Genomic DNA, 24,434 nt, shown 5'->3' on the forward strand with positions numbered 1-24,434 from the left:
AACCTTTCACAAAAGAAAACTCCAGACCCATATGATTTAACTGGCAAATTCTGCCAAACATTTACAAAAGAAGTGATACCAATTCTATACAGTCTCTTTCAGAAAAAATTAGGAGAGAACACTTTCCAACTTACTTTTTTTAGGTCAGCATTACCCCAGTGCAAAACCAAAATAAGGCAACACAAGAAAAAAAAATCTACAAATCCATATTCCTCATGAACTCTAGACACAAAACAGTAAAAAGTAAATTGAGCAATAAATAAAAAGGATATTATATCAAGACCAAGTTGGTTTTATCCCAGGAATGCAAGGCTGAGTCTACATTTGAAAATTCATTAGTATAATCACGATGTTAACAATTCAACATCTATTCATGATTAAACAAAAAGAATCTCACTGAGCTAGTAATAGAAGGGAAATTAATAAAGAGCATCTACAAAAAATATCCAGCTAAAATACTTTATAAGGGGAAAGCACTGAGTCTGCTAGTGTTTGGAGCTAGGTAATGATATTTTTTTTCTCACCAGTCATATTTACCATGGTAGTAAAAGTCCTAGCCAGTACAGTTAGGCAAAAATTAATGAATAAAATGCATATATATATCGGGAAGAGAGAAATTAAACTTTCTCTATTCACAGAAGATACATTCTTTAATGTAGAAAAATATAAAGAAATTACAAAAATCCTCGGACCAATCCGTGAGTTTAGCAAGGTCTCAGGGTACAAAGTTAGTATATAAAAATCGATTATATGCCAGCAGTGAACAATTGGAATTTGAAATTGAAAAAACAAACTAAACAAAAAAACCCTAACTAAAGGAAAGAAAAGAAACATCTAGGTACAATTGTGACAAAATATCTACACAGTCTGTATGTTGAAAACTGCAAAACACTGATGAAAGAAATAAAAGAGGACCTAGATGAGTAGATAGATACATCATGTTAATGGATTTCAAGACTCAGTATTGTCAAGATGTCATTTCTTCCCAGATTGATCTGTAGATTAAACACAATTTCAGAATCCTGGCAAGCTTTTTTTGTAGATACGAACAAGCCAATTCTAAAATATATAGGTAAAGACAAAGGACTACAATAGCTAGAAAGATTTTAAGAAGGAACAAAATTTAAAAAAACTACTACTACCTGGTTTCAAGACCTACTATAAAGCTATAGTAATCCAGAAAGTGTGATATTGGCAAAAGGATGGGCACATAGATCACTGGACAAAACAGCTCAGAAAATATAGACCTATGCATGTATATTCAGCTGGGTTTTTGGCAAAGTTAGTAAGGCAGTTCAACAGAGAAAGGATGGTAGTTACAACTAATGGTGTTGAAACAATTCTACATCGATACACAAAAACAACCCACTTGACAATAACTCAGACTTTATTAAAAAATTAACTAAAATTGGATTATAGACCCAAATTTAAAACAGGAAACTGAAATTTAGAGGAGAAAATCCAACACCAGAAGCAGGATCCATAAAGAAAAAACTGATGTATTGGAGGTTATCTTAAGTTTTGGAGGTTAACCTTAAGTTTTGCTCTGTGGAAGGTACTGTCCGGAGAATATAGGATGACCTACAGATTAGAAGAGAGTAATTGCAAGTCACATGTCCATTAAAGAGTTTGTATCTTTAATGTATCCAGAATATTGTAAGAATTCTTGTATCCAGAATATTGTAAGCATTCTTAAAACCCAACAGTAAGAAAACATATTTTTAAAAAGGCAAAAGGCACAAGATCTGAACAGATACTTCAAAAAGAAGATACATGGATGGCAAATAAGCGTTTGAAAATATGCTTAATATTATCAGGCCCTACGGAATTGAAAATTAAAACCTAATGAGATACAACTACACAGCTAGTAGAATGGCTAAAATTTAAGAAGAACCGATGGCTGGGCACAGTGGCTCACGCCTGTAATCCCAGCACTTTGGGAGGCCAAGGTGGGCAGATCACCTGAGGTTGGGAGTTTGAGACCAGCCTGACCAACATGGAGAAACCCCATCTCTACTTAAAAAAAAATCAGCCAGGTGTGGTGGTGCATGCCTGTAATCCCAGCTACTCGGGAGGCTGAGGCAGAAGAATCACTTGAACCCAGGAGGCAGAGGTTGTGGTGAGCCAAGATTGTACCATTGTACTCCAGCCTGGGCAATAAGAGCGAAACTCTGCCTCAAAAAAAAAAAAAGAAAACTCAAAAACTAGAAGTGCTGGTGAGGATGCAAAGCAAAAAATCTCTCTATATGTTTGGAATGCAAAGTGGTACAGCCACTTTGAAGAGTTGGTCAGCTTCTTATGAATCTAAATATATACTTGCTGGCCAGGCAGGGTGGTTCATGCCTATAATCCCTGCACTTTGGGAGGCCAAGGCAGGAAGATTGCTTGAGCCCAGGAGTTTAAGACCAGCCTGGACAACACAGCAAGACCCTGTCTTATAAATAAATACATAAATAAACACTTGCTGTACAATCTGGTAATGCCACTCCTAGAGTATTTATGCACATGAATTGAAAACTGTACTTACACAGAAACCTATATCTTTCATAATTGTAAAACACTGAAACTAGCCTAGATGTCCTTCAACAGATGAATGGATAAGCACACTGTATGCCCATATAAGGAAATGCTACTCAGCAGTAAACTATTCACACAGCAATATAGATGAATCCTGAGTGAATTTTGCTAAGTAAAAGAAGCCAGATCTAAAAGTCCACAGTCATGTATGATTCCATCTATATTTCATTCCGGAAAATGCAAAACTCCCTGGCTGCCATGGGTTGGGAGTGGAGAGAGGAGTTGACTATAAAGGGTTAGTATGAGGGAATTTTCGAGGTGATGGAACTAATCTGTGTGATGCTGTTTTGTTAGATGCATGGGTCTGCATTTATTGAAACTCATAAAATTGTACATACAAAGAGTGATTTTTACTAAATGCAATTTAGTAAAGATTCCGGGAGAGCCCAAGATGGAATGCATATTGTCACACATGAATATAACTTTATTACAGATGAGTAACATGATATCGAAGGGCTGAGGAAGAAAGAACCCAGTCTGAGTAAATTTGGAAACTGTTTTGACTGGATACTGTAAGGTTAGAGACCAACAAAATTCTAGCAAATTACTGTACTCTAGATGGTAAATTCATCCCTCACATACACAAAGGGTTGAACATATAAACATATAACTAAATATAAATAAATAAATGGACATTGTAGATAAAGGGAGCCAGGTTTCTCATGGTTGGAGGAGAAAGTTGCAGATAACCAAGGGGGTGTAGGGGTGGGGGTCTAGAATGAGCCTATGTTTCAGGGTTATAGTTGAAGGATTTAGTAAGAGTATATATATGTACATACATACACATAGATATATGTGTATATATATTACATATATATGTGTATATATATACAGACATATATATGTGTGTATACACATACAGGTAGATGGATACAGAAATATGTATGTGTCTGGCTGGGCACAGTGGCTCATGCCTGTAATCCCAGTACTTCAGGAGGCTGAGGCAGGCAGATGTTGAGCTCAGGAGTTTGAGACCAGCCTGGCCAACATGGCGAAACCCCATCTCTACTAAAAATACAAAAATTAGTCGGGTGTGGTAGCATGCACCTATAGTCCCAGCTACTTGAGAGGCTGGGGTGAGAGGATCAGTTGAGCACAGGAAGTCGAGGCTGCAGTGGCCTGTGATTGTACCACTGCACTCCAGCCTGGGTGACATAGCGAGACCCTGTCATGCACACACAAAGATACAGTTGTGTGTACATATGAATTAGTATACATTATATATTTCCTGGCTCTGTTGGCTGAGAGGTCTGTGAGGCAGTAGCACACAGTAACTCAACTATCCGGTGCTCAGATTTTAGTTTCTGAACACCATTTTCTAATATAAGGGCGCAGGGCTGCTTGGAAAAAATGGTTTGTTGTAGATTGGGGCAGGGAATCGGGATGAGCCAGAGTTGTCAGAGGTTAAGAAAGTGCTTATCAAAAGTCACAGGAGCTGGCCTTTCGAAAGAGTTTCCAATACCAAAACTAGAACAATTTGAGTAACAAAATAAATAACAATAGTATTGGATTATAGCCCAGGGAATAAAAAACATTGAGTCCATTACTGATTTAAATAAATGATTGAATAAATAAGGAGAAAGGGACAACTCTTTCTTAGAACATAACTCTAATTAATTAATGTAGAAAGAATGAGAGATAGTAAATCACCATTAGAACACCACAGTACAATGGTAATTATTGCAGGCAAAGTCAGTGGATAATGCTAACATAAGTGGGCAAAAAGTTTAAGTAAAAAACCGTATTTACTTAGTCTCAAAATGTCTCTTCCCAAATATTTGTTTCTTACAAAGGGAAAAATTAGAGAATTAGAAATAAGAGAATCCTGGAAAACACTGCCTTAACCAGAGGATCAAGGTTAACATCACCAGTAATGGGACATAAAGACAACATTTGCCTTCCAACATGACATGCTAAGAAGGCCGTGTCTCTCTGTGGTATTCTTGCAAAAATCCATGACCTTCTATCTGATTATGAATGAAAATCAGACCCAAATTGAGAGACATTCTATAAGATACCTGATCAGCACTCTTTCAAAAAACAGTGTCAAGGTCATGAAAAGGAAAGACTAAGGAACTGTCACAGAGCAGAGGAGACTAAGGAGACGTGAGGACTAAAGGCTTGTGGGATCCAGGATCTGATCCTGGGTCAGGAAAAAGGACATCAGTTGAAAGACTGGCGAAATCCAAGTAAAGTCCAAAGCTTTAATTGGTGCTATATTGGTTTTATTAGTTTTGACAACTGCATTGTATTTCCTTGTGATGTTAACATTGCAGGAAGCTGAGTGAGATGTGAGGGAGCTCTCTTTGCAAATGCTGTCTAAAATTATTTCAGAATAAAAAGTTTAAAATCCATATATACGTACTTAACAAAGAAATATACCCCAAAAGGGAGCCAAGAAAAAAAATGGCATTTAGGATAGTTATGTAGCTTACCTTTCAGATACTGGATATGCAATACTTGCTACTGTCTTTCAGAAATAAACTATGCAAATGTCATGTAAGGCACAGAAATGTTTATAAGAATTGTTAGTAAACTGCCAATTTAAAGACAAACTACATTTAAGCATTTAGCAATTGCTTAAGAAAGTTATGTCTGGTTGTTAAGCATGAAGCGTCTCTGTGGAAAACTCAAAATGTGTCATATGAACTATTTACACACTTATTCCTGTACATTAAAGTGAAAACCATATGTTTTACACATACACAGCTATAATGTTTGACAGTGTAATATTTTGATGTGTACCTTGTGTTTGGAGATATGTAAAGATATCTATAACAGGACAGTTGAATAGCATCTTGCCCACATTGGAGATAGCAGTTGTAGATCAAGTGATTGTTTTTCAGAGTAAGTAATCGGTCCCACCTACTTTACACCATTTACAGAGAAACCTCCTTCCAGATTAGGGCTTTGTGTATCAGTGGCACTTACAGCGACACTTTTCACAGATTGACAGAGAAGTTTAACTTATTCAAGTAAAATAAGAGAAAGCTGATTAGACTGTTTCTAGTATATTAATATTTTCTAAATATTATGAAGCAAAGGAGCAAAAATGTTTCATTTCTTTTTTTTTTTAGACAGAGTCTCCCTCTGTCATCCAGGCTGGAGTGCAGTGGCGCAATCTCAGCTCACTGTAACCCCTGCTGCCCAGGTTCAAGCAGTTCTCCTGCCTCAGTCTCCCGAGTAGCTGGGATTAGAGGCACCTGCCACCACACCCTGCTAATTTTTATAGTTTTAGTAGAGACGGGGTTTCACCATCTTGGCCAGGCTGTTCTTGAACTCCTGACCTCGTGAGCCGCCATGCCCGGCCTCATTTCTTTTCTTTACATGACTTAATGAATTTATTTCTCCTCCAGTCTCATTTTCTTCAAATACGTGGTTTTTCTCCATTGAAGTTATTTTATTCACATGAAAATATATGTTCAAATGATAAGCATATCTAAAACTGGTATTTTAAACTCTTGCATTTATTAACAAATGTTTGTGTTCCTGTTGTTTTATAACACTGTGCTAGCTCCTGTGGGAAATAAAACATATAGCAGTTTCTGCCTGCCAAGAAGCAGAATTTAGTAGGAGATAAATGAACATGTATCACCAGGTGGGGTAATAGTAGGATGATTAAGATACCGAGTTACAGGTACAGAGTTAGTATTCTCAAATTTCCGAATACAGATTGATACCATGATGAGAAACCCCTTTTAAATACTGTTGCAGTAGCATAACTGTGTATACGAGAGGCCAGCATGAGAGCAGACCAAGTTGGGGGAGGAGGGTGTCTGAATACTGGCCCTAGAGAATTTAAAGGAATTTTTCTAGTCTTTTGAAAAATCAACAAGTATAGCAACAAGTAATTTATATTTCTATCTGTTGTGTATATAATCGTCTCTTTAGAGTTTGACAGCTGCTAGTGTCCAAATATGTTTTTCTAAAGAAATATTTTGTTTGTGAGTACCAACAGTCTTAGTAACTCTCTTATCCCTCTTATGTGCTGAGTACAGTCGGAGGAAGAGGAATTGGAGTTGGTGAGTGTGGGTTTCTGCTTGAAGGAAGGTGAAAAAGATGTAGAAAGTACTAATTACCTTACATGTTCTTATCTAACCAATGTTCCCTTTGTTACACAATTTTTTTAAACACTATTCAAACACTTTGAGTAAAGCAATCTACTGGTACTACAGACTCTAGTTTTTCTATTTATAATTTTATGTGTTGACCCATTTTATTTGTTGGAGGGAACATTGGAATAGAGCCTTTAAAAACAGTAGCTGTCCATGAGCATAGGATACTTGTTAAATTTTTTTTTTTAAGGAAAGATACAGAATACCTTATATAGCTCTCCAAATTATTGAAATATTTTTAGAAAATGACTTCACCCTTGAAGTTCCTCAGATTGTAACACACGATGTTGTGTTGTTTCTCTTTCAAAAAGATTACATCATTTTTGGTGAGGTCACCTTTTTCAGAGTTGGAATTATTTCATCCTGCATGATACAGCCTGAACCACAAGGGGGTTCCCTGTTTACTAAAAGGAATGTCTGTAATTCAATGTATATATATTTACTTTTCTATCAGAAGACACTCTGTTCTTAAAAGCAATTATTGCTCTTTTTCCAAAACAAACGTTTTCTGTTGGCTTTTCCTCTAGAAAATAAACTTGACTAAAAGCAACTTGCAGTTTATCTATTTCTTCTTTAGGTACTAAAACCAAAACCTCACAGGAGTCATCATATAATCTCAAAGTCAGCTGCTAATTAAAAGACTTTAAGGGGAATAAAAACTTGGAAATGTTTTTAGCATGGACAGGGGTTAAGAGTGCATGAAAGCATGGGGGAGAAGGCATCCGTTGGTTTTAATATTCCATGTTTATGCATGCTGGTGTGTTTTGCACAGTTTGTGATCTTTTCAAATAAGGTTGTCTGTTCCCCTTAAAATACGAGATTGTTCCTTATTTAGCTTTGTGATCAGTCACAGTTTTGGATATAGTTTTGTATTGGCCAACTGAACTATTCTAGTCAGCTGTAAATGTTTTGAATTATATTATGAATATCTTTTGGAGAAACACTTTACTTAATGATACCATAATGATCAGTAAATGAGAGTTTATAATTCAAGCTAAAATAATTCACCTTAGGTTAGACTTCACTGTTCAAGGAGTTGTGAATGCTTCCATGAATTATCTAGCACTATATTGCCCTCTTGTGGTTCTGAAAATCACTTACTCTTAGAGAACTCAGTGCCTTTGAGATTAGGAGCTTAGTTGAGTAGAACCAGTGTTTGAAGTCTTACTGTTTTCAAAGGCATGCCAGAAGATTGCCATGAAGATGATGCCATGGAGTAGGTAGGGTCCAAGCCAAACTATGTCATACTGTATTCTTTCACCTAGTGATTTGACTTTAGAAGTTCCAGACTAAATATGAAAGAAGAAATTAAGTCCAAAGTAGATCTGTATCTTGAAAAGTCATTAAATTTAAAAACTTGATACTGAAACTAACATATTCCCAACTGGCATACGTTGGTTTTCCACATTCCTCAGAGTAAGTACATTTGTAATTACAGAACCTCAGAGATAAATATATTAGGTCCCTGAAGACTTTAAAATACGTATCTAAAAACTTATAAACAGCCATTTGTATTCTTTAAAACTGAAGCCTGAGACTCTATAATCAATTAAAAATGCAGAACTTTGTGTGCCAGAACCAAAATATAATCAGAAGCACAGTCCGTTAGAACTTAGAAGTGGTTCAAATTGCCTTGAGCTCTAAAATGTAATTGTGGATGACTGATCCGAAGTGCGGAAGGACAGGTGCCCTGGGGCCTGCACTAAAGACTGTACTGTTAAGACCAGCCACGGAGATTCCTTTAGAAGCTGAGCAATAGTAGAACAACTTGACTTCATGAAAGCTCCAGTAGACTAGGCTATGGATTAGAAGGAATAAAAATATGTATCTTTTTTTTCCCACCACTTATATAGAAATTTGGGACAGAGGGTTTCTTGGGACAATAAGGATATTATCTTACATTTGTGTAGTACTTCAGTTATGAAAGCACTTCTGACATAATAACCTCATTTGATTCTCACAGTAGCTGTTGAAGGCAGCCAGGACAAAGATTGCTGTATCTTCTCTATTTGACAGTGAAGAAGTTCAGAGAGGTCAAATGATTTTCCCAATGCTTAGGAAGTGGTGAATCTGGGACAGAAACTCAAGCAGTACATCCACATCCACATGGTCTTTCTCACATCTTCTAACCTAGGATAGAAAACAGAAATTAAAAAGAAATAAACTGAGATCAGGATCCTCATTGAATGTTTGTAAGTGTCTAGATCTAGCCAAAGGCCTTTGTCTGATGTACTCTTTTGAAAATTGTGGTAGAGAAAATGGAATCACATTCTAACTCTTCATAATCTCAACGGCACTGAATTATACTTTACTGATTTGGCTCAGATCCCTGAATGTCAGTTATCAGGCTGTAACATAATTTATAAAAAACAAATAGAGTTGTGCTGTGACTTTCTGGTGTGCTAGTGACACAGAGTCTGTTGTGTTCCTCCGATCTTAGATTTTGGAAAACTGTTACCTTAAGCCAGTTTGGTGAGAAACTGGTTCTGTCATACTCCTACACATTAAGGACAATGACTATCTTAAACTAACTGGATTATTTAATAGTTGATTTTTTTAATCCATTCCCAGCATGGATAGGATGCTGCATAGATGCATCCAGTTGGCAATCATTTAATATTGCTCTTCCACAGCCCTGTCAGCAGTACTTGATTCAAAATGCTCTACTCAAAGCGTCTCCTACAGAAGGCCAGGGGACCATGAAGGGATACATATCTGAATCTGTTGTTAAAAAATAGGTCAACTGCATGATTGGAGAGAAAGAAATAAGAATACAAGCTGCACTCAATAAGCCATGACTTCAAACTATGTTAACATGTAAATGCCGCAAAGAAAAGTAGTTTTGATTCCTATACTCATAGACGTACAATCCCTATATATACAGATGACCTTTGCCATCAGCAGGTATTTAAAACCTACATATATTTAGGGTAGTCTGACAGTATTTGTAGCGGCATCACGTCCTCATTTTGTGCTAACAAATAGAAGTGCTAATGCCTGTAACATAAGTTCCTATTTTAACGTGGTGTGTCTAACATTAATAAACTATTTTAAGAGGAGAATTAATGTAAAAATATGACTCTTCAAATCAAATATTTAGTTGTTCTCACTAGTATTTTTGAAGTTTTCACATCATCACTGCTTCAGAAAATGACATTCATATAAAACTGAAAAATGTCACTTTTAAATTGAAAGTTATTTTTAAGTCAACATAAATACCATATAAGAACACTTTTTCTCTTTTTTGATCTCTCACAGAATACCCAAAGGATAAGTAGTTCTCAAGCCACTCAACCTCTTGCTACCCCAGTCGTGTCTGTGACAACCCCAAGCTTGCCTCCACAGGGACTTGTGTACTCAGCAATGCCGACTGCCTACAACACTGGTGAGCCTGCTTTGGTGCCTTCCATAGGTTGTACTTCTCTCTGTTTTGTGATCAACGTGTGCTTTTGTGATTTTTTTTTTAAAGTATATTTATTGAAATAAACTATTTCCAGTTTTTTAGATTTAAATTAAGATGTATTTTTAAATGTGCTAGCCTTGAAAAAAATTACAAACAAAATTGATAGTGTCAGAGTTGAATAAGTTATTTCTGCTTCTCCATCGTGAACTTTCAATTACCCCTGACAAAAAGCCCATGTAGATAATATCAAAGTGGTGGCATACATCAAGCCAAGAGGGTAGCAGCCTGTTGCTTGAGTATTGTTGATGTAGTTTCTCTTTAAACAATATCACAGTCTTCCAGACTTTTAAAATAAGATGTTTGTCTTTATGCTGTGTTAACGTGCTTTGGGAAAGACATGAATCCCTTTGGACCTGAGACTTCGGGAGGTGGCCGATGTTTGACTATGTCTGACAGGCTGTTTTCCTCCCTGTAACCACTAGCTTGGTCCATGTCATTTGCGCTCCTGAGGGGCAAAGCAAGGACTGTTCTGGTTCCTCCTCAGAGCCAGTCACTCTGCCTTTGAGGGGAGTTTTGCCTTCATTTATGTTTAGTTAGGCATTTCATCTTAAAATGCCCTAATTTGGGGTTGTATTAGGAAAATTTAAGAATATTACAGTGATTGTAGGAGTGCTTTTAGCCAAGCAGACTGTATGGAGAATCGAGGGCAGCTGGTTTCATTTAAATTTACCAATCTAAGAAGAAGTGGAAAACACATGTGGTTTCACTTTCTCATCGACTGAGCCAAACACCTGATGCTTCAGAGGAAGAAGGCAATAAATTCTACCTTGCCAATTACTCCGAGACTGCAATGCAGAGAAGTTATTCTTTTATGATTCTCCTAAGTGTCATAAGTAGACTGTGGTAAAGATCGTCTGATTTTAGCCTTCAGGGTGAATGCTTTGGCACAGTACTTTGAAACTGCTGTCTGCAGCTACCTGAGGGGGCAGAGTGTTGAGAACATTTGATTGCCACTTTTAAGTAGTTCTTTTAAAACAAACAATAAAAGGTTTCATTGGGGAAAAAAAAAAAAAACTTCTTAGGAAATATCCATTACTTTTCCAACAATTAGTATGAAAAATAATGCCCAAATTTGTTGACTGCATACTATCTTAGGGACTGTGAATCATAGCCTGTTATTTGTGTCTTGCACAGAACAAGGTTCCAGAGCAAAGCCAGGGATGATGGATTCATAGAAATTCTGTTTCGATGCACTGATCACCTGCTTTATGAGAGACACTATGCTAGGGACATACCTTTCTCCAAGTTTATTCTAGACAAGGAGACAGGACATACCTAAGTGGGCAACCATGGAGGGGAAGTCCTGAATTGTTGTGTTTATGAATTTATACTCTGAGAAATGAGAAGGTACGGCAAAGCTATAATGTTCAGAGGCGTATTGACTGAGAAGAGGGAGCTTGAACTAGGTCTTAGATTATGGTTTACTGAGTGTTTCATTACAGGTTTTTCAGTATACTTAGAAATTCCACTATACTTATTTTCAGAAATGCCATTGAATTGGGAATTTATTTTTTAAAAGTATAAAAGGAATTACCAAAGCGTATAAAAATGGAGGCAGGCTCTCAAAATCATCAGTCGCTTAGCGTCAGTCTCATGCCACCTTTTGACTGACTTTATCTTTGTTCTCTTTCTCATAACACTTATTCTGTTTTAAGTTTACCATGTTATTTTTAACTTATTCACACATCTATTCAGCAAATACTTATCAGGCAGCTACTATGTGGTAAGCACTATGCCAGGCACTGGAAATACAGGAGTGCAGAGTCAACAGTGGAGCCTAGGAGGAGGGCACAAGACACATAGCACTAGGGTCAAGCTGCTGCAATTGTGTCAAGGGCTGTATCTCAGCTTGGACATGAAGGAACCTGCATGACTCAGGCAGGCAGAAGAGGTAGAGTGCTCTTGGGAGAGGGCGTGCCTGTACAAAGGCTAGGAGTTCACAGGCGGCACAAGGCTGAAGGAATGGGAACAGAACGTGGGTTAGAATTGAGACTAGAGAAGTAAGTAGCGATTTGTAGACCATGTCAAGGATTTTGGAAACTGTCTGGAGAGCATTGGGAAGCCATAAAAAAGTTTTAAGTAGAGGAGTGCCATGATCATATTTGTTATTTTGAAAAGATCTCTTTGGCTGCTATATATAGGGTTACAAGGCAATGCCAGGAAGCGACATCAGAGGCTATTGTAGTGGTCCAAGCAATGTGTGTTGATAGCATAGACTAGAGTGGTGGCAGTAGAGATGGTGAGACTTGGGCAGGCTTGAGAGAGAGCAGATAGAATTGCTCAGATCTGGAAGTTGATGGGGGGAGTGAGAGGGAGGGGAAATAGCAAGGATAACACCCATAGGCTTCTGCACGAGCTGCTGGGTGCATGTTGGTGCCATGTACTAAGACAGAGTACTTAAGGAGGAACAGGTTTGCAGGAAGGGACAGGCCATGTCAGATTTGTGGCGTTTGGAGTGGCATCCAAATGGACATGGCATGCAGGTCGTTTAAAAGACCTAGAGGTCGAAAGAGAGTGTGGGCTGGAGGGAGCACTGGGGAAGGCATCAGTGTGGCAGGCCCTTGCCCCAGCCCATGGGAGTGTATAGAATAGAATGAATGACAAGGGCAGAATCAGGACAGCGCTGAGCACCAGCTATGTTGCTTCAACTTAGTTCCTTTTTTAACATGTTAATTCACTAGGAAGACCAACTTCTTTAAACACCTCTCTTGAGACATGAGAAAGAAGATAAAAGTAGAAGAGTTTTGCCACCTCTCTTTAGAACCAAATGGAAAAGACAAGTGTTATGATGAGCTGAAATAACTCCCCGTGTGAGTGATAACTAACGTCCTAAATCTTGGTCCCAGTGATTATGACTGAAGCATTCATATGATATGAGCTGGGTTATACTCTAGGACACCAAGTTTTTTCATGAAGTTGAAACTATTTTGCATGCTGTCAAGGAGTTTGTGATAGTCTAGGTACTTTAAACAAATGCAGTGAATTAATTGTGTAATGATGTCACTAAGCTTGGCACCCCATGTGAAGGGAATCTGTCTTTCCTGTCCCCTGTCCCCCAACCCCTTACTTCATTAAGACTTGCTGATTCAAACTCACTCTGGTTGGGTTTGACTGTTTCTGTTTGTTCCAAAGGGTAGCGGCAGGCATATTTAAAATAACAATTGTACAGAACATTCTTTAATGATGGCCTCTTATTTGAATCATCCCAGACAACTAAATATGGCTAGATCCTGTAAAATCTTCCAAGAAAAGATTTTGGATTTTAGACCCACATGTATGTTGTTTTGTTGTGAAGTATCTGGCTTCTCTCAATGTAGGAACTTTTTATTTTTTTTGAGAGGGAGTCTATTGCGCAGGCTGGATGGAGCACAGTGGTGCGATCTTGGCTCACTGCAGCCTCTGCCTCCTGGGTGAAATTCAAGCAGTTCTCCTGCCTCAGCCTCCCGAGTAGCTGGGACTACAGGCATGTGCCACCATGCCTGGATAATTTGTGTATTTTTAGTAGATGTGAGGTTTCACCATGTTGTCCAGGCTGGTCTCAAACTCCTGACCTCGAGTGATCCGCCCATCTCGGCCTCCCAAAGTGCTGGGATTACAGGCATGAGCCAGCATGCCTGGCCTCAGTGTAGGAGCGTTTGCAGTAGCTATCTAAAAAATAGATTCCATGTGGACCTTCCATCACATGCAGAGCTGTCTTGTCTTCTTTCGTAGATTATTCACTGACCAGCGCTGACCTGTCAGCTCTGCAAGGCTTCAACTCGCCAGGAATGTTGTCGCTGGGACAGGTGTCGGCCTGGCAGCAGCACCACCTAGGACAAGCAGCCCTCAGCTCTCTTGTGTGAGTAACTAGAAGTTTTCCCTGCATCTTTACTCCTGGCCGACACACTCTCTTCTCCTATCAGTTACAGCCTTTTTCGCTCTGTTGAGTTTCGTGTGAGGAATCCTGTAGTGATTCCTTTTCAGGTAGAGACAAGTGTTGGGAGAAAATATTTTCTTTACATGGCTCTAGATAGTAGCTTGGATACTGACAAACTAGGCATTTTGAAGGGATTTGGGAAGCAAGGCTTCTCCCATAGGGACATCCCGAGGTAGAGAGACTCAACCGGGATCTGAGGGGGTCCAAAGGCACAGGTATCACCCACATGCACCATCCTTCTACCCGCTGACCAGTGATTAAGCCACCTGCTGCACCGCTGCTTCTAAGCGCCTGCCTCTGGTTCCCCTGCTTGAAAGGCAGCCTGTAGGCATTCGGGCCCCCCCCGCCACCCTTGCCATTTATTGCTTTGGCAAGTATCTGTAGACAAGAGTAGGAAGACAAGCTGTATCTTCTGCTTTCTCCCTGGGCATAGAGAAGGAAAACTGGGGGCAGGGTATCTTCTATATCAGTCAGACTCCATAGAATTTGTGTGATTGATCCCAGCCCAATGCACACACCAAACCTCATTCACAAAGAGAACATTCCTCATGGGCAGGGTGTAAGGATATAAGCAAAGAGGATTTACATTGGTGCCCAGATGAGGCCAGACATCCCTGAACAGCAGGGAGAAAGAACAGGGCTTTTGTGGAACCAGGATGACAGTAGACCCATGGAGCAGGTGGAGGAGAGTGTCCCAAGAGAGGGGACAACATAGCAGACCCAGCTGGCCTCCATGAAGACTGGCTGCCTTGCCTCTGATCAGGGCAGTAGGAATACCCCAGACCTCTAGCCTCTGCCCAGGAAGTCCCCAGAGAGCCTGAGCTCAGCAGTCCCTTTCCCTCATACATTCTGAAGTAACTGCACAATGAGGATTGTTATCAGTGGTCTTCTTAAGAATTATGTCATGGAAAAAGGAGCAGAGTATCTCAGGGAAATTTGCCTACACAGGATTTGGCCCTCAGGCCTGTCCTGAGCATCCTAAATGAATACACTAAAAATAGACCTGGAAAAGCAAGTGGAAAGGGCTCAGAGCCCAGGCCTGGGGAACAGCCTGTTTGCGTCCTCCTGTACTGCTTTGAGCCAGCTCCTCATTTCCTCATCTGGAAAATGAGGATGGTGTGACTTGCACCTTAGAGGTGTTGTGAGGATAAAAGAGATGTGCCCTGTCACAGGGCCAGAGCAGATGGTGAGCAGATGCTGAGGAAGAAGAGACAGTGTGCAGATGAGGCTGCTGTGCTGTTCCTCTGTCTTTCTGGTCCCTGCACAGCATTAAGACACTGACATTGTTTTGTATACTTCAGCTGCAAGAGTACCAACGTTGTGGGTAACAGAACCAAGTAACGTAAGGGCTCGATGGTGCTGTTTTCTTTCCTCCCAGGAAGACGGGATTTCCTTTTGTGCCAAGCACGGAAGGAAATGACCCAAACCAGTCTTGAGGAACTCTGACAAGATTTCAGACTCTGGGCCCTTTTCCGTCAGGCAGTGTCTGTACTGTATCATCCCAGTTTTGCAGAGGCACTCACAAGCCATTGACCTCTCTTTTTTTTTCCTTCAGTGCTGGAGGGCAGTTATCTCAGGGTTCCAATTTATCCATTAATACCAACCAAAACATCAACATTAAGTCCGAACCAATTTCACCTCCTCGGGATCGTATGACCCCATCGGGCTTCCAGCAGCAGCAGCAGCAGCAGCCGCCGCCACCACAGCCGCAGCCACAGCCACAACCCCCGCAGCCCCAGCCCCGACAGGAAATGGGGCGCTCCCCTGTGGACAGTCTGAGCAGCTCTAGTAGCTCCTATGATGGCAGTGATCGGGAGGATCCACGGGGCGACTTCCATTCTCCAATTGTGCTTGGCCGACCCCCAAACACTGAGGACAGAGAAAGCCCTTCTGTAAAGCGAATGAGGATGGACGCGTGGGTGACCTAAGGCTTCCAGGCTGATGTTTGTACTTTTGTGTTACTGCAGTGAACTGCCCTACATATCTAAATCGGTAAATAAGGACATGAGTTAAATATATTTATATGTACATACATATATATATATCCCTTTACATATATATGTATGTGGGTGTGAGTGTGTGTGTATGTGTGGGTGTGTGTTACATACACAGAATCAGGCACTTACCTGCAAACTCCTTGTAGGTCTGCAGATGTGTGTCCCATGGCAGACAAAGCACCCTGTAGGCACAGACCAGTCTGGCACTTCTTGGACTACTTGTTTCATAAAGATAACCAGTTTTTGCAGAGAAACGTGTACCCATATATAATTCTCCCACACTAGCTTGCAGAAACCTAGAGGGCCCCCTACTTGTTTTATTTAACTGTGCGGTGACTGTAGTTACTTCAGAGAAAATGCTTTGTAGAACAGAGCAGTAGAAAAGCAGGAACCAAGAAAGCAATACTGTACATAAAATGTCATTTATATTATCCAACCTGGCATGGGTGTCTGTTGCAAAGGGGTGCATGGGAAAGGGCTGTTGATATTAAAAAACAAACAAAACAAAAAAGCCCCACACATAACTGTTTTGCACGTGCAAAAATGTATTGGGTCAAGAAGTGATCTTTAGCTAATAAAGAAAGAGAATAGAAAACACGCATGAGATATTCAGAAAATACTAGCCTAGAAATATAGAGCATTAACAAAGTAAAATTAATATATTAAGTTATAATTGGAATATGTCAGAAGTTTCTTTTTACATTCATATCTTAAAAATTAAAGAAACTGATTTTAGCTCATGTATATTTTATATGAAAGAAAACACCCTTATGAATTGATGACTATATATAAAATTATATTCACTACTTTTGAACACATTCTGCTATGAATTATTTATATAAGCCAAAGCTATATGTTGTAACTTTTTTTTAGAGAATAGCTTTATCTTGGTTTAACTTTTTAGTTTTATTTTAAGAGGGGAAAACAAAAATATCTTGCAAGCAGAACCTTGGAAAAAAAAAGCCATGAACACTTATTCTATATGTAAATTAAAAGTTGAGCCAAACTCTTTGTGTATATAGCATCTTAAATATATTATCACCTTTGATGTAAGTACCTATGTATTGTATGGTCACCAGATTAAAAAGTATATTTTTGTGGATTGCCGCCAATTTGGGGGGAAAAGGCGAGGTCCTTTATTAAGTATTCACTGTTTAATATTTACTATTTTGTTAAATATACTGTACTTTGGATTTTAATTATTAGCCCAGTTTTTTCAGAGGATTGTATAAAGGGGTTTCTCCCCTCACTGGTGGTGAATGTGTGATGTTACATTGTAATCTTTGTGCTGTATGGGTTGAGCATCATTATATATTTTATATGTGTACATAAATAGCAAAGTGGCAAAAAAATTGGTGTTAAGTTCATCCTGCATAAGTATAAAATGTGTTGTAACAAATTTTATAAGGCATTATTTAAAACTTGCCTTTTGTGAGGAAAAAAATATAGTAGAAAAAGCTGACCTAATTTAATTAATATTAGAGAAAATGGCAAAATAGTAGATGAGCACAAAGGTTTTATAAGTGGTAAATGATTAGGGGAAAATACTCGTGGGGAAAGGGATCTTTTTTCCTTGACCATCTGAAAACAGAACGATGCAGCTGGTTACAAAATCCTATCATTATCAGCTCTTCTGCACATCGCAGAGATAAAGCTTTGGTATGCGGGGAGAAACGCTCTTAAGGTGCCGGTCCTTGGCATGACTCTTGCCATTCTAATTGGAATTAGTGCCACCCTCAGCTTGGATTTTGAACAAGGCCTTATTCTTTCAGGAAGACAACTAATGGATGATAGCAAGTTCATCCACTTACTGGGCTCGTGCCATGAGCAAAATTCAAAGTCCTGTATATCTTTCATTGTAGATTTTTAAATACTCCTTTTCCTGAAAAACTCAAGGGTTTAAATATTGCTATTTTATATTTTAAACAGTATTGAGCAGCTACCTACAATTTCTACGTACATTTTGTTCCCCTCACCACCACCCCCAAATTATGTTCCTTTTGACATTTTCCTCATTTGCTGTTTGTGACAAGTCATCAGCCAGATTTCCTGACTGACACATAGGTGTGATCAGTGCAGGAGAAACCTGTGCACCACAGGCTGCAAACTGGAGGTTCTGTTCTCATGGCAGTTTGGGCAGTAACTTTTGAGAGAGGCCAAAAAAAGGAGGATGACATGCTGTCTCCTCTCTTCAGTATAGACATTTGGCTCTTATTCAGAAAGGATTTTTCTTTAAAAATGTACTTATTTTACTGAGCTACTTACAGGCACATTTCTTCATAAGACCACACCTAATCCAAACAAGATAGTCTCCCAACACTGAAGTTCCAAAATAATCCTTACCACTTTGTAAACCATTTATAGCTTTGAAAGTGTTAAGTGATTCCTTCGTTATTATTTATGCATGTTCATGAACTTCTGCTGTACATTGGAATAGGAGTTAACACATTCACATTTACTGTCTATTTTCTTGTGTGCCTTATGAGATGGCTTTTCTGACTGTATCTCAATAGTCTTTCTTTCTATGCAGGTTTATAATCAGTACAACTACTGTTTTCTAAAATAATATTACTCAAGGCTCGGAGTTTGTATTTAAATTACACTGACCAAGTAACAATGTATTCCATTTCAGGAACCGAATATTTGACTGTTAACCTTTTTCCCATACGCCCAGTGTGGCATGGAGCATATGGACTTGACAGACATCTCTCACCCAGACGCTCATGTGTGAACACACCCACATCCACATCTCTGGGTGGAAACCAGCCTAGAGCGGGGACAATGCTAATGGTGTTGCTTTAGAACCGTCTTTTCTTACCCTTTTAGACTCGTGTTTTGTATGAGACACCATTGCAAGAAAATTTTATCCCTCCAGAAGTATTTTATTACTAAAAAACAAAAGCAAAAAAAGCTTAGAGTAAATTGCACTGGTTAAAGTACAGTTTCCAACAGCTGTACTTCTTTAGTACTCTAATCGCCACTCCACTGCGAGTGAAAGTCACCATTGTGTGTACACAGGTGGTCCCAATCAAAACTCCATCTTTTGAGCCCAATTATGTCCATTGTGTTGTAGACTAAATCAGGGGTTCTAAAAGAACAATACATGTTTTACCATTTCCTTTAACTAGAAGGACAACTAGTAATGCATTAACATAATTTCTCTATTAACCATCATGCGCACAAGAAATACATAGTAAATAAGGAACCTGAAAACTCCTGGCATTGGATCTTAAGAAGCTAGATGATTAGAATGTGAAAAAGATTTTACAAATGTAAAACTTCTATTTCTCTGTAGAAACTTTCTTCACTTTGCTGTGCAAGAAGACACTGCTTTGCTATATTTAAAATGGCTTTTTTAAAGAGATTTATGTATTTGGTAAATGTTTGTAGTCAACAGTTCACACAAGAAGCTGTACACGGTTTGATCATGTAAAACCGTTTGGCGGCACAAGCTGGACTTTGTTGCCATCCTTGAGATGAACCTTTTAAGAAAAATAAGTTAATCTCAATTTTTCCCTGAATGTGTTGTTTTTCTTCATTATACAATAAATATAATAGTGAACTTTTTATCAAATGGTGAAGACAATGCTAAAGGTTGTTGTAAACTGTTTGTCTCCCGCACTCACTCCAGTAAAGACGGACTGGCTCTTACTGTGCATCGAGACTCTGTCATGTTTGCCTGGGGAAACAAGGCGCTGGCTTTGCCACCAGGCGCCCCTTCCCCTAAAGCCCTCTCCTTTTTCATTCCTTTCACAAAGACCTCTTTCACCTGCAGGGCCCCTTTCTCTGGGTTGAGACAGGGTCAAGGAAACCGTCCCAGCGCCCCCACTCTCCTCCCCCTTGTCGGAGGCCATCCCTCCTGGGCAGCCCTGGAGCCTGTAGGATGCAGTGGGCCATGCAGTCCCAACGGGGCCTAATCCAGCTGTTGCATGCACAGCGCTGTGGATGAATGGAATCCATTCGGCCTCCAGTAACTGCTTCTCAGAAAATATGCCAAAGCGTGTTAGACGGGGTGGGTGCGTTAGAACCATCGTTAGATTCTGTGTCTCTCTAAAGTCTAGGGTGTGAAATGATTAGTTTTGCCCAAAATACGTACATGATGCTGAGCTAGAGGCAGCAGAAGACAGATTTACTGGCATGAATTGAATTTTCTTTTCAAAAATGATAGGTGTACGTCCCAGTATGCTGGCAGGTACTTAATGGTCATCTCCCTTTGTCATAATTCAGCTAGAAAATGAAAAATCTTCAACTTTCAGTAGAAAATGTTCTCTCCTTCTGATGTGCCTTCTAAGCCAACTCCTAGCTAAGCAGATTCCTGGTGTTAAACTGAAAACTAAATTTTTGTGCTGGCTACAGCGGGGCTCTTATTAGCAGGTTTTGAAAGCTGGTTGAGTCCTGTGGCTAAAAATACTCTAATCACAGCTGCAGCTACTTAAAATCAATTCATTACATTTTCCTGCTTGGCTCCCCTGAGTGCCTTGCTCTAGGCGGTATCTTGTTTTCAGGCCGATTCTGTGGCACCAGCCAAGATGATTTTCAGTTGGAGTCCTGTGCCAGCTGATGGGCCGCAGCCTGCTCCGTCGGTGGTCCAGTGCTCACAAGCGGCCCCAAGGACCACTCAGTTGTAAAACTGAGAGGAAGAGGAGTGTTTCTTCCCATCTTCCACGGGGCCCGGAGGTTTCAGATTGGGGCGTAAAACACCAGATATTCTGGGTCGAGTGGGCTCGTGTCCTCATCCCACAGAGAGCTGCTGAGCCCCATCTGTGAGGTAAGCCCTGATCCCAGCTGTTGCAGGCTTTGGGCTGAGGACGAGCTCTTCCCAGGCAGCCCCAGCCCCAAGTGCACATAGCTGGGGTGTAAAGCTTTGGTGCTCCTAATTTCATCTGTCTTGCTTCCCAGAGGACCCAAATTGACAGGGCATCTTACTCAGCTTAGAGGCCAGGGCCTACACTCCAGTCACTTTCTTAGAGATGCACGATGTGCCTGCTTTCTAGCTAACCAAAGCAAACGCAGCTGTGGAAGAAAGAAATCAGTTGTAGTAACTGGTTTCACTACACAGTCCCCCCTTTTTTTACTTACTATATACACTTCATTTTGAACTCAACTTTTGAGTTACAGAGAGATGGGAAAATAACGTGGTTTCCACATATCCCTCAGCGGGCTTTCCCTAATGCTAACATTTACATAACCATAGTACAAGTATGAGAACCCAGAAATTAATATTGATACAGCATTTTTCACTAACTTACTTGAATCTCCCCATTTTTTCCACTCATGCCTGTTCTAGGATCCGATCGAGGATCCCACATTCCCTTTGTCACTTGTTACAGCTTTTCTTGTATAACCTTTGACACTTTTGAGTACTGATCAGTTATTTTGTCTAATACCCCTCATTGTGGATTTGTCTGATGTGATGATTGGAATGAAGTTGTGCATTTTGGCAAGAATACCACAGAAATCATGTGTCCTTAATGCATCATGGAGTCCATGTTGATGTCTTATTCCGGGTGACACTAACTTTGATCACTTGGTTCAGTGGTTTTTACAGGGTTTCTTCAGTGTAAAAAGTTACACTCTCTCCCTTTGTAATTGATACATATATTGGGGGAGATACCTTGAGACTATGCAGGGTTATATTTTCACCCCCTAATTTTGCATCTTGTCTACAGCTGTGGTAGCCGCCTGTTCTCTTCCACATTTATTCACTGGAATTCTGCTGCGAGGAACAGCCGACCCCTTTCATTTCTTTAACTCATATCATTGTGAACTCAGGGATTTTATTTTTCCTGTGGGTTAGAATCCAGTACTGTCATTATTTTGCTCCTCCAATTGTTCCAGCTTTGGCCATTAGGAGCTCGATCAGGTGGCCTTCCATGTTAAATTTGAGTCTCTCCAACCCCTTTAGCATGTCCTTTCTGGCACTACAAGATGCTCCACACTCGTATTGCTGGGTCAACCACTTTTTCCACAATTCCTGGTTCCTTTTATTGGAGAATGGTATTTGGAAACCAGATCTGGGCACTAGATGTGATTATTGTTACTAGGGTGTCACCTCCTTCGGGCTCTTTCTGCAGACACCACAAGGAAATACATGTAGTTGTGCTCTCTCTCACACACACACACACACACACACACATCCATATTCCTAATTACCTAAATGTGTCAAAAGCCATGGTTTCCACTAATGCTTTGGATTCCAATTCAATGCCCCAGGGTTCCTTTTAGCCTTTCCTCATTTGTAACTTCTTTCTCCTGTGGTAGGGAACCCAGCTCTTACTATCTATGGTCCTTTTACTTATTGTTCAGTTCCAGTGTACACTTATTTTCAGAACTGCCCGCACCTGTGTAGGCAACGAACAGTGACTGACTAGATGAGAGCATTTATGTGGTTTTGTGGTTTTGCCTTTGGCCTTACACTATCCAGTCAAGACAGTGGTTTCCAGTTACTTGTAGTTCCAATCTCTTCAGTATGGTTATCTTACTCATTTGTAACATGGTTAGCTTCATCTGTTCGTGTTGTATTTCACTTTCGGCACCCTCCCCCATCCTAGTTGGTTTTAATGATTTATTTTGAGGGGTATATGAATAGTATCTGAAACATTACTGTGTTTCCAAGCTATACAAAAAAAGATGCTCAGAAAAACATTCTCTCTTCACCCCTGCTAGCCTATTCCTATCCTTGCCTCTCCCACCAACCCCTAGAGACAACTAGTACTTGTACAAATAAGCAGCTTTGCTTTTTCCACTTAATAGTCTATCTGGTAATCACTCCTTAGAGTGATCAGTTCATAGATGTTTTCATCCAGGATGTGGATGTACCATAGTGCTAACCCATGTGCAGGCATTTAGGCTGTTCCCAATATTCCACAGTCGTCAGTGAATAGCCCTACACGTGTATATTTGTGTTTTTAAAGATATATCTTCAGGATAGATTCCTAGAGGTGGGATTGCTGAGGAAGTTCACGTGTAGTTTTGCAAGGTATTGCCAAATTTGCCTCCAGATATGTATCAATTTGCATTTCCTCCAGTAGTGGATGTGGACATCCTTGCCAACAGAGTGCAGTCATATTTTTTATTTTTACCAGTCTGAGAAGTGTATCTCAATGTTGTAATTTGCCTTAAATTGAGCATTTTTTTCATATGTTTGAGAACATTTTAATCTCTTTCGAGTGTGTGAATTTCTGTTCCTGTCTTTTTCCCATTTTTCTATTAGATTTTTTTTATTTTCATTCCCCAACTTGTAAGGGGTATTTTTATATTAGGGATATTGACCCTCTGGTGTATGTGCTATGAATAACTTTTTTGTGGTACTTCAGTCATGCAAAATTTTATTTTTGTGGAGTCAAATTTATCAATCTCATTGCTTGTAGATTTTGAGTTACATTTGGAGATACTTTCCGTACACCAAGGTTAGAGAGGAACTCACCCATGTATTCTTGTTCTAGTATGGTTTCATCCTTTACTTTCAGATTGCTGATCCATTTGGAATTTGTTCTTATATATGGATCTAATTTTATGTGTTTACAAAAGGCTCTCTATGGCCAGGTGTGGTGGCTCACACCTATAATCCCAGCACTTTGGGAGGCTGAGGTGGGAGGATTGCTTGAGCCCAGGAATTCGAGACCAGCCTGGGCAGCACAGCAAGACCTCCTCTCTACAAAAAGAAAAATACAAAAATGTAAAGGCTCTCAACTTGTCCCACTACATTTATTAAAAAGTTCATCTTTACTCTACTGAGTAAAGGGGCTAATTCTGGACTTTCTATTTTCATTCCTCATGACCATGATTTGTAAATGGCTCTCAACACTGCCCAGAGATGCAGCTGCAGCTCCCTAGCATGCTGGCTTCCTCCCTTTCAGACGTAACTGTTTTACTGCATCTCCTCTCCTTTCACACCTCCAAGACACTTCCTTCTCTTCTCAGCTGGTTACTTCTCCTCACATTTTCCATTGAGAAAATAGATGCAATCTGATGAGACCGACCTCACCTTCCCACGTGATATTCAGGAATCTTCCCTCCAGGCACTGTCTAGGGACCTTGGTGCCCTTATCTAAGCCCAAGCCTTCTGTGTTGTATCCTGGGTCTCATCTCCTTCTCAAGGTCTTCACTTCTGCAACTATCCCCTCTTTCTGGCAGGATCAATTTCTCCCTCTCTCCTAGATCTTTCCTATCAGCATAAAAGCATGCTTTTCTACCACCCGTTTCAAAAATGAACCAAAACGGAACAAAACTACCACTGCCCCCTTTGTCTATCTAAGACAGTAAGGTTCATGTGAAGACCGTCAGATCCCCTCTGGTTTACCTCGGGGTGCTAGACATATTTGATTCTTTTCTATATGTGATACAACCTGAAGAAGATGGGGAAG

The 24,434-nt window shown here is 39.8% G+C and overlaps 1 protein-coding gene across 13 annotated transcripts in view; it reads left to right on the top strand.

Annotated features, from left to right (window-relative positions):
• Positions 1 to 19,724, top strand: part of MEF2A (myocyte enhancer factor 2A) — a 160,900-nt gene extending 141,176 nt beyond the window's left edge. For 7 of the 13 annotated variants that reach the window (XM_077938236.1, XM_077938233.1, XM_077938234.1 and 4 more), the window contains 4 exons: positions 6,576 to 6,599; positions 9,951 to 10,077; positions 13,867 to 13,993; positions 15,627 to 19,724. In XM_077938236.1, coding sequence (XP_077794362.1) covers positions 6,576 to 6,599; positions 9,951 to 10,077; positions 13,867 to 13,993; positions 15,627 to 15,999 — 651 coding nt within the window. In that variant the 3' untranslated portion in view covers positions 16,000 to 19,724. 13 annotated transcript variants of the gene reach the window in all.
• Positions 19,725 to 24,434: the final 4,710 nt, after the last annotated feature.

Source organism: Macaca mulatta, chromosome 7, assembly GCF_049350105.2.
Source record: "Macaca mulatta isolate MMU2019108-1 chromosome 7, T2T-MMU8v2.0, whole genome shotgun sequence".
NCBI classification, from domain to species: Eukaryota; Metazoa; Chordata; class Mammalia; order Primates; family Cercopithecidae; genus Macaca; species Macaca mulatta.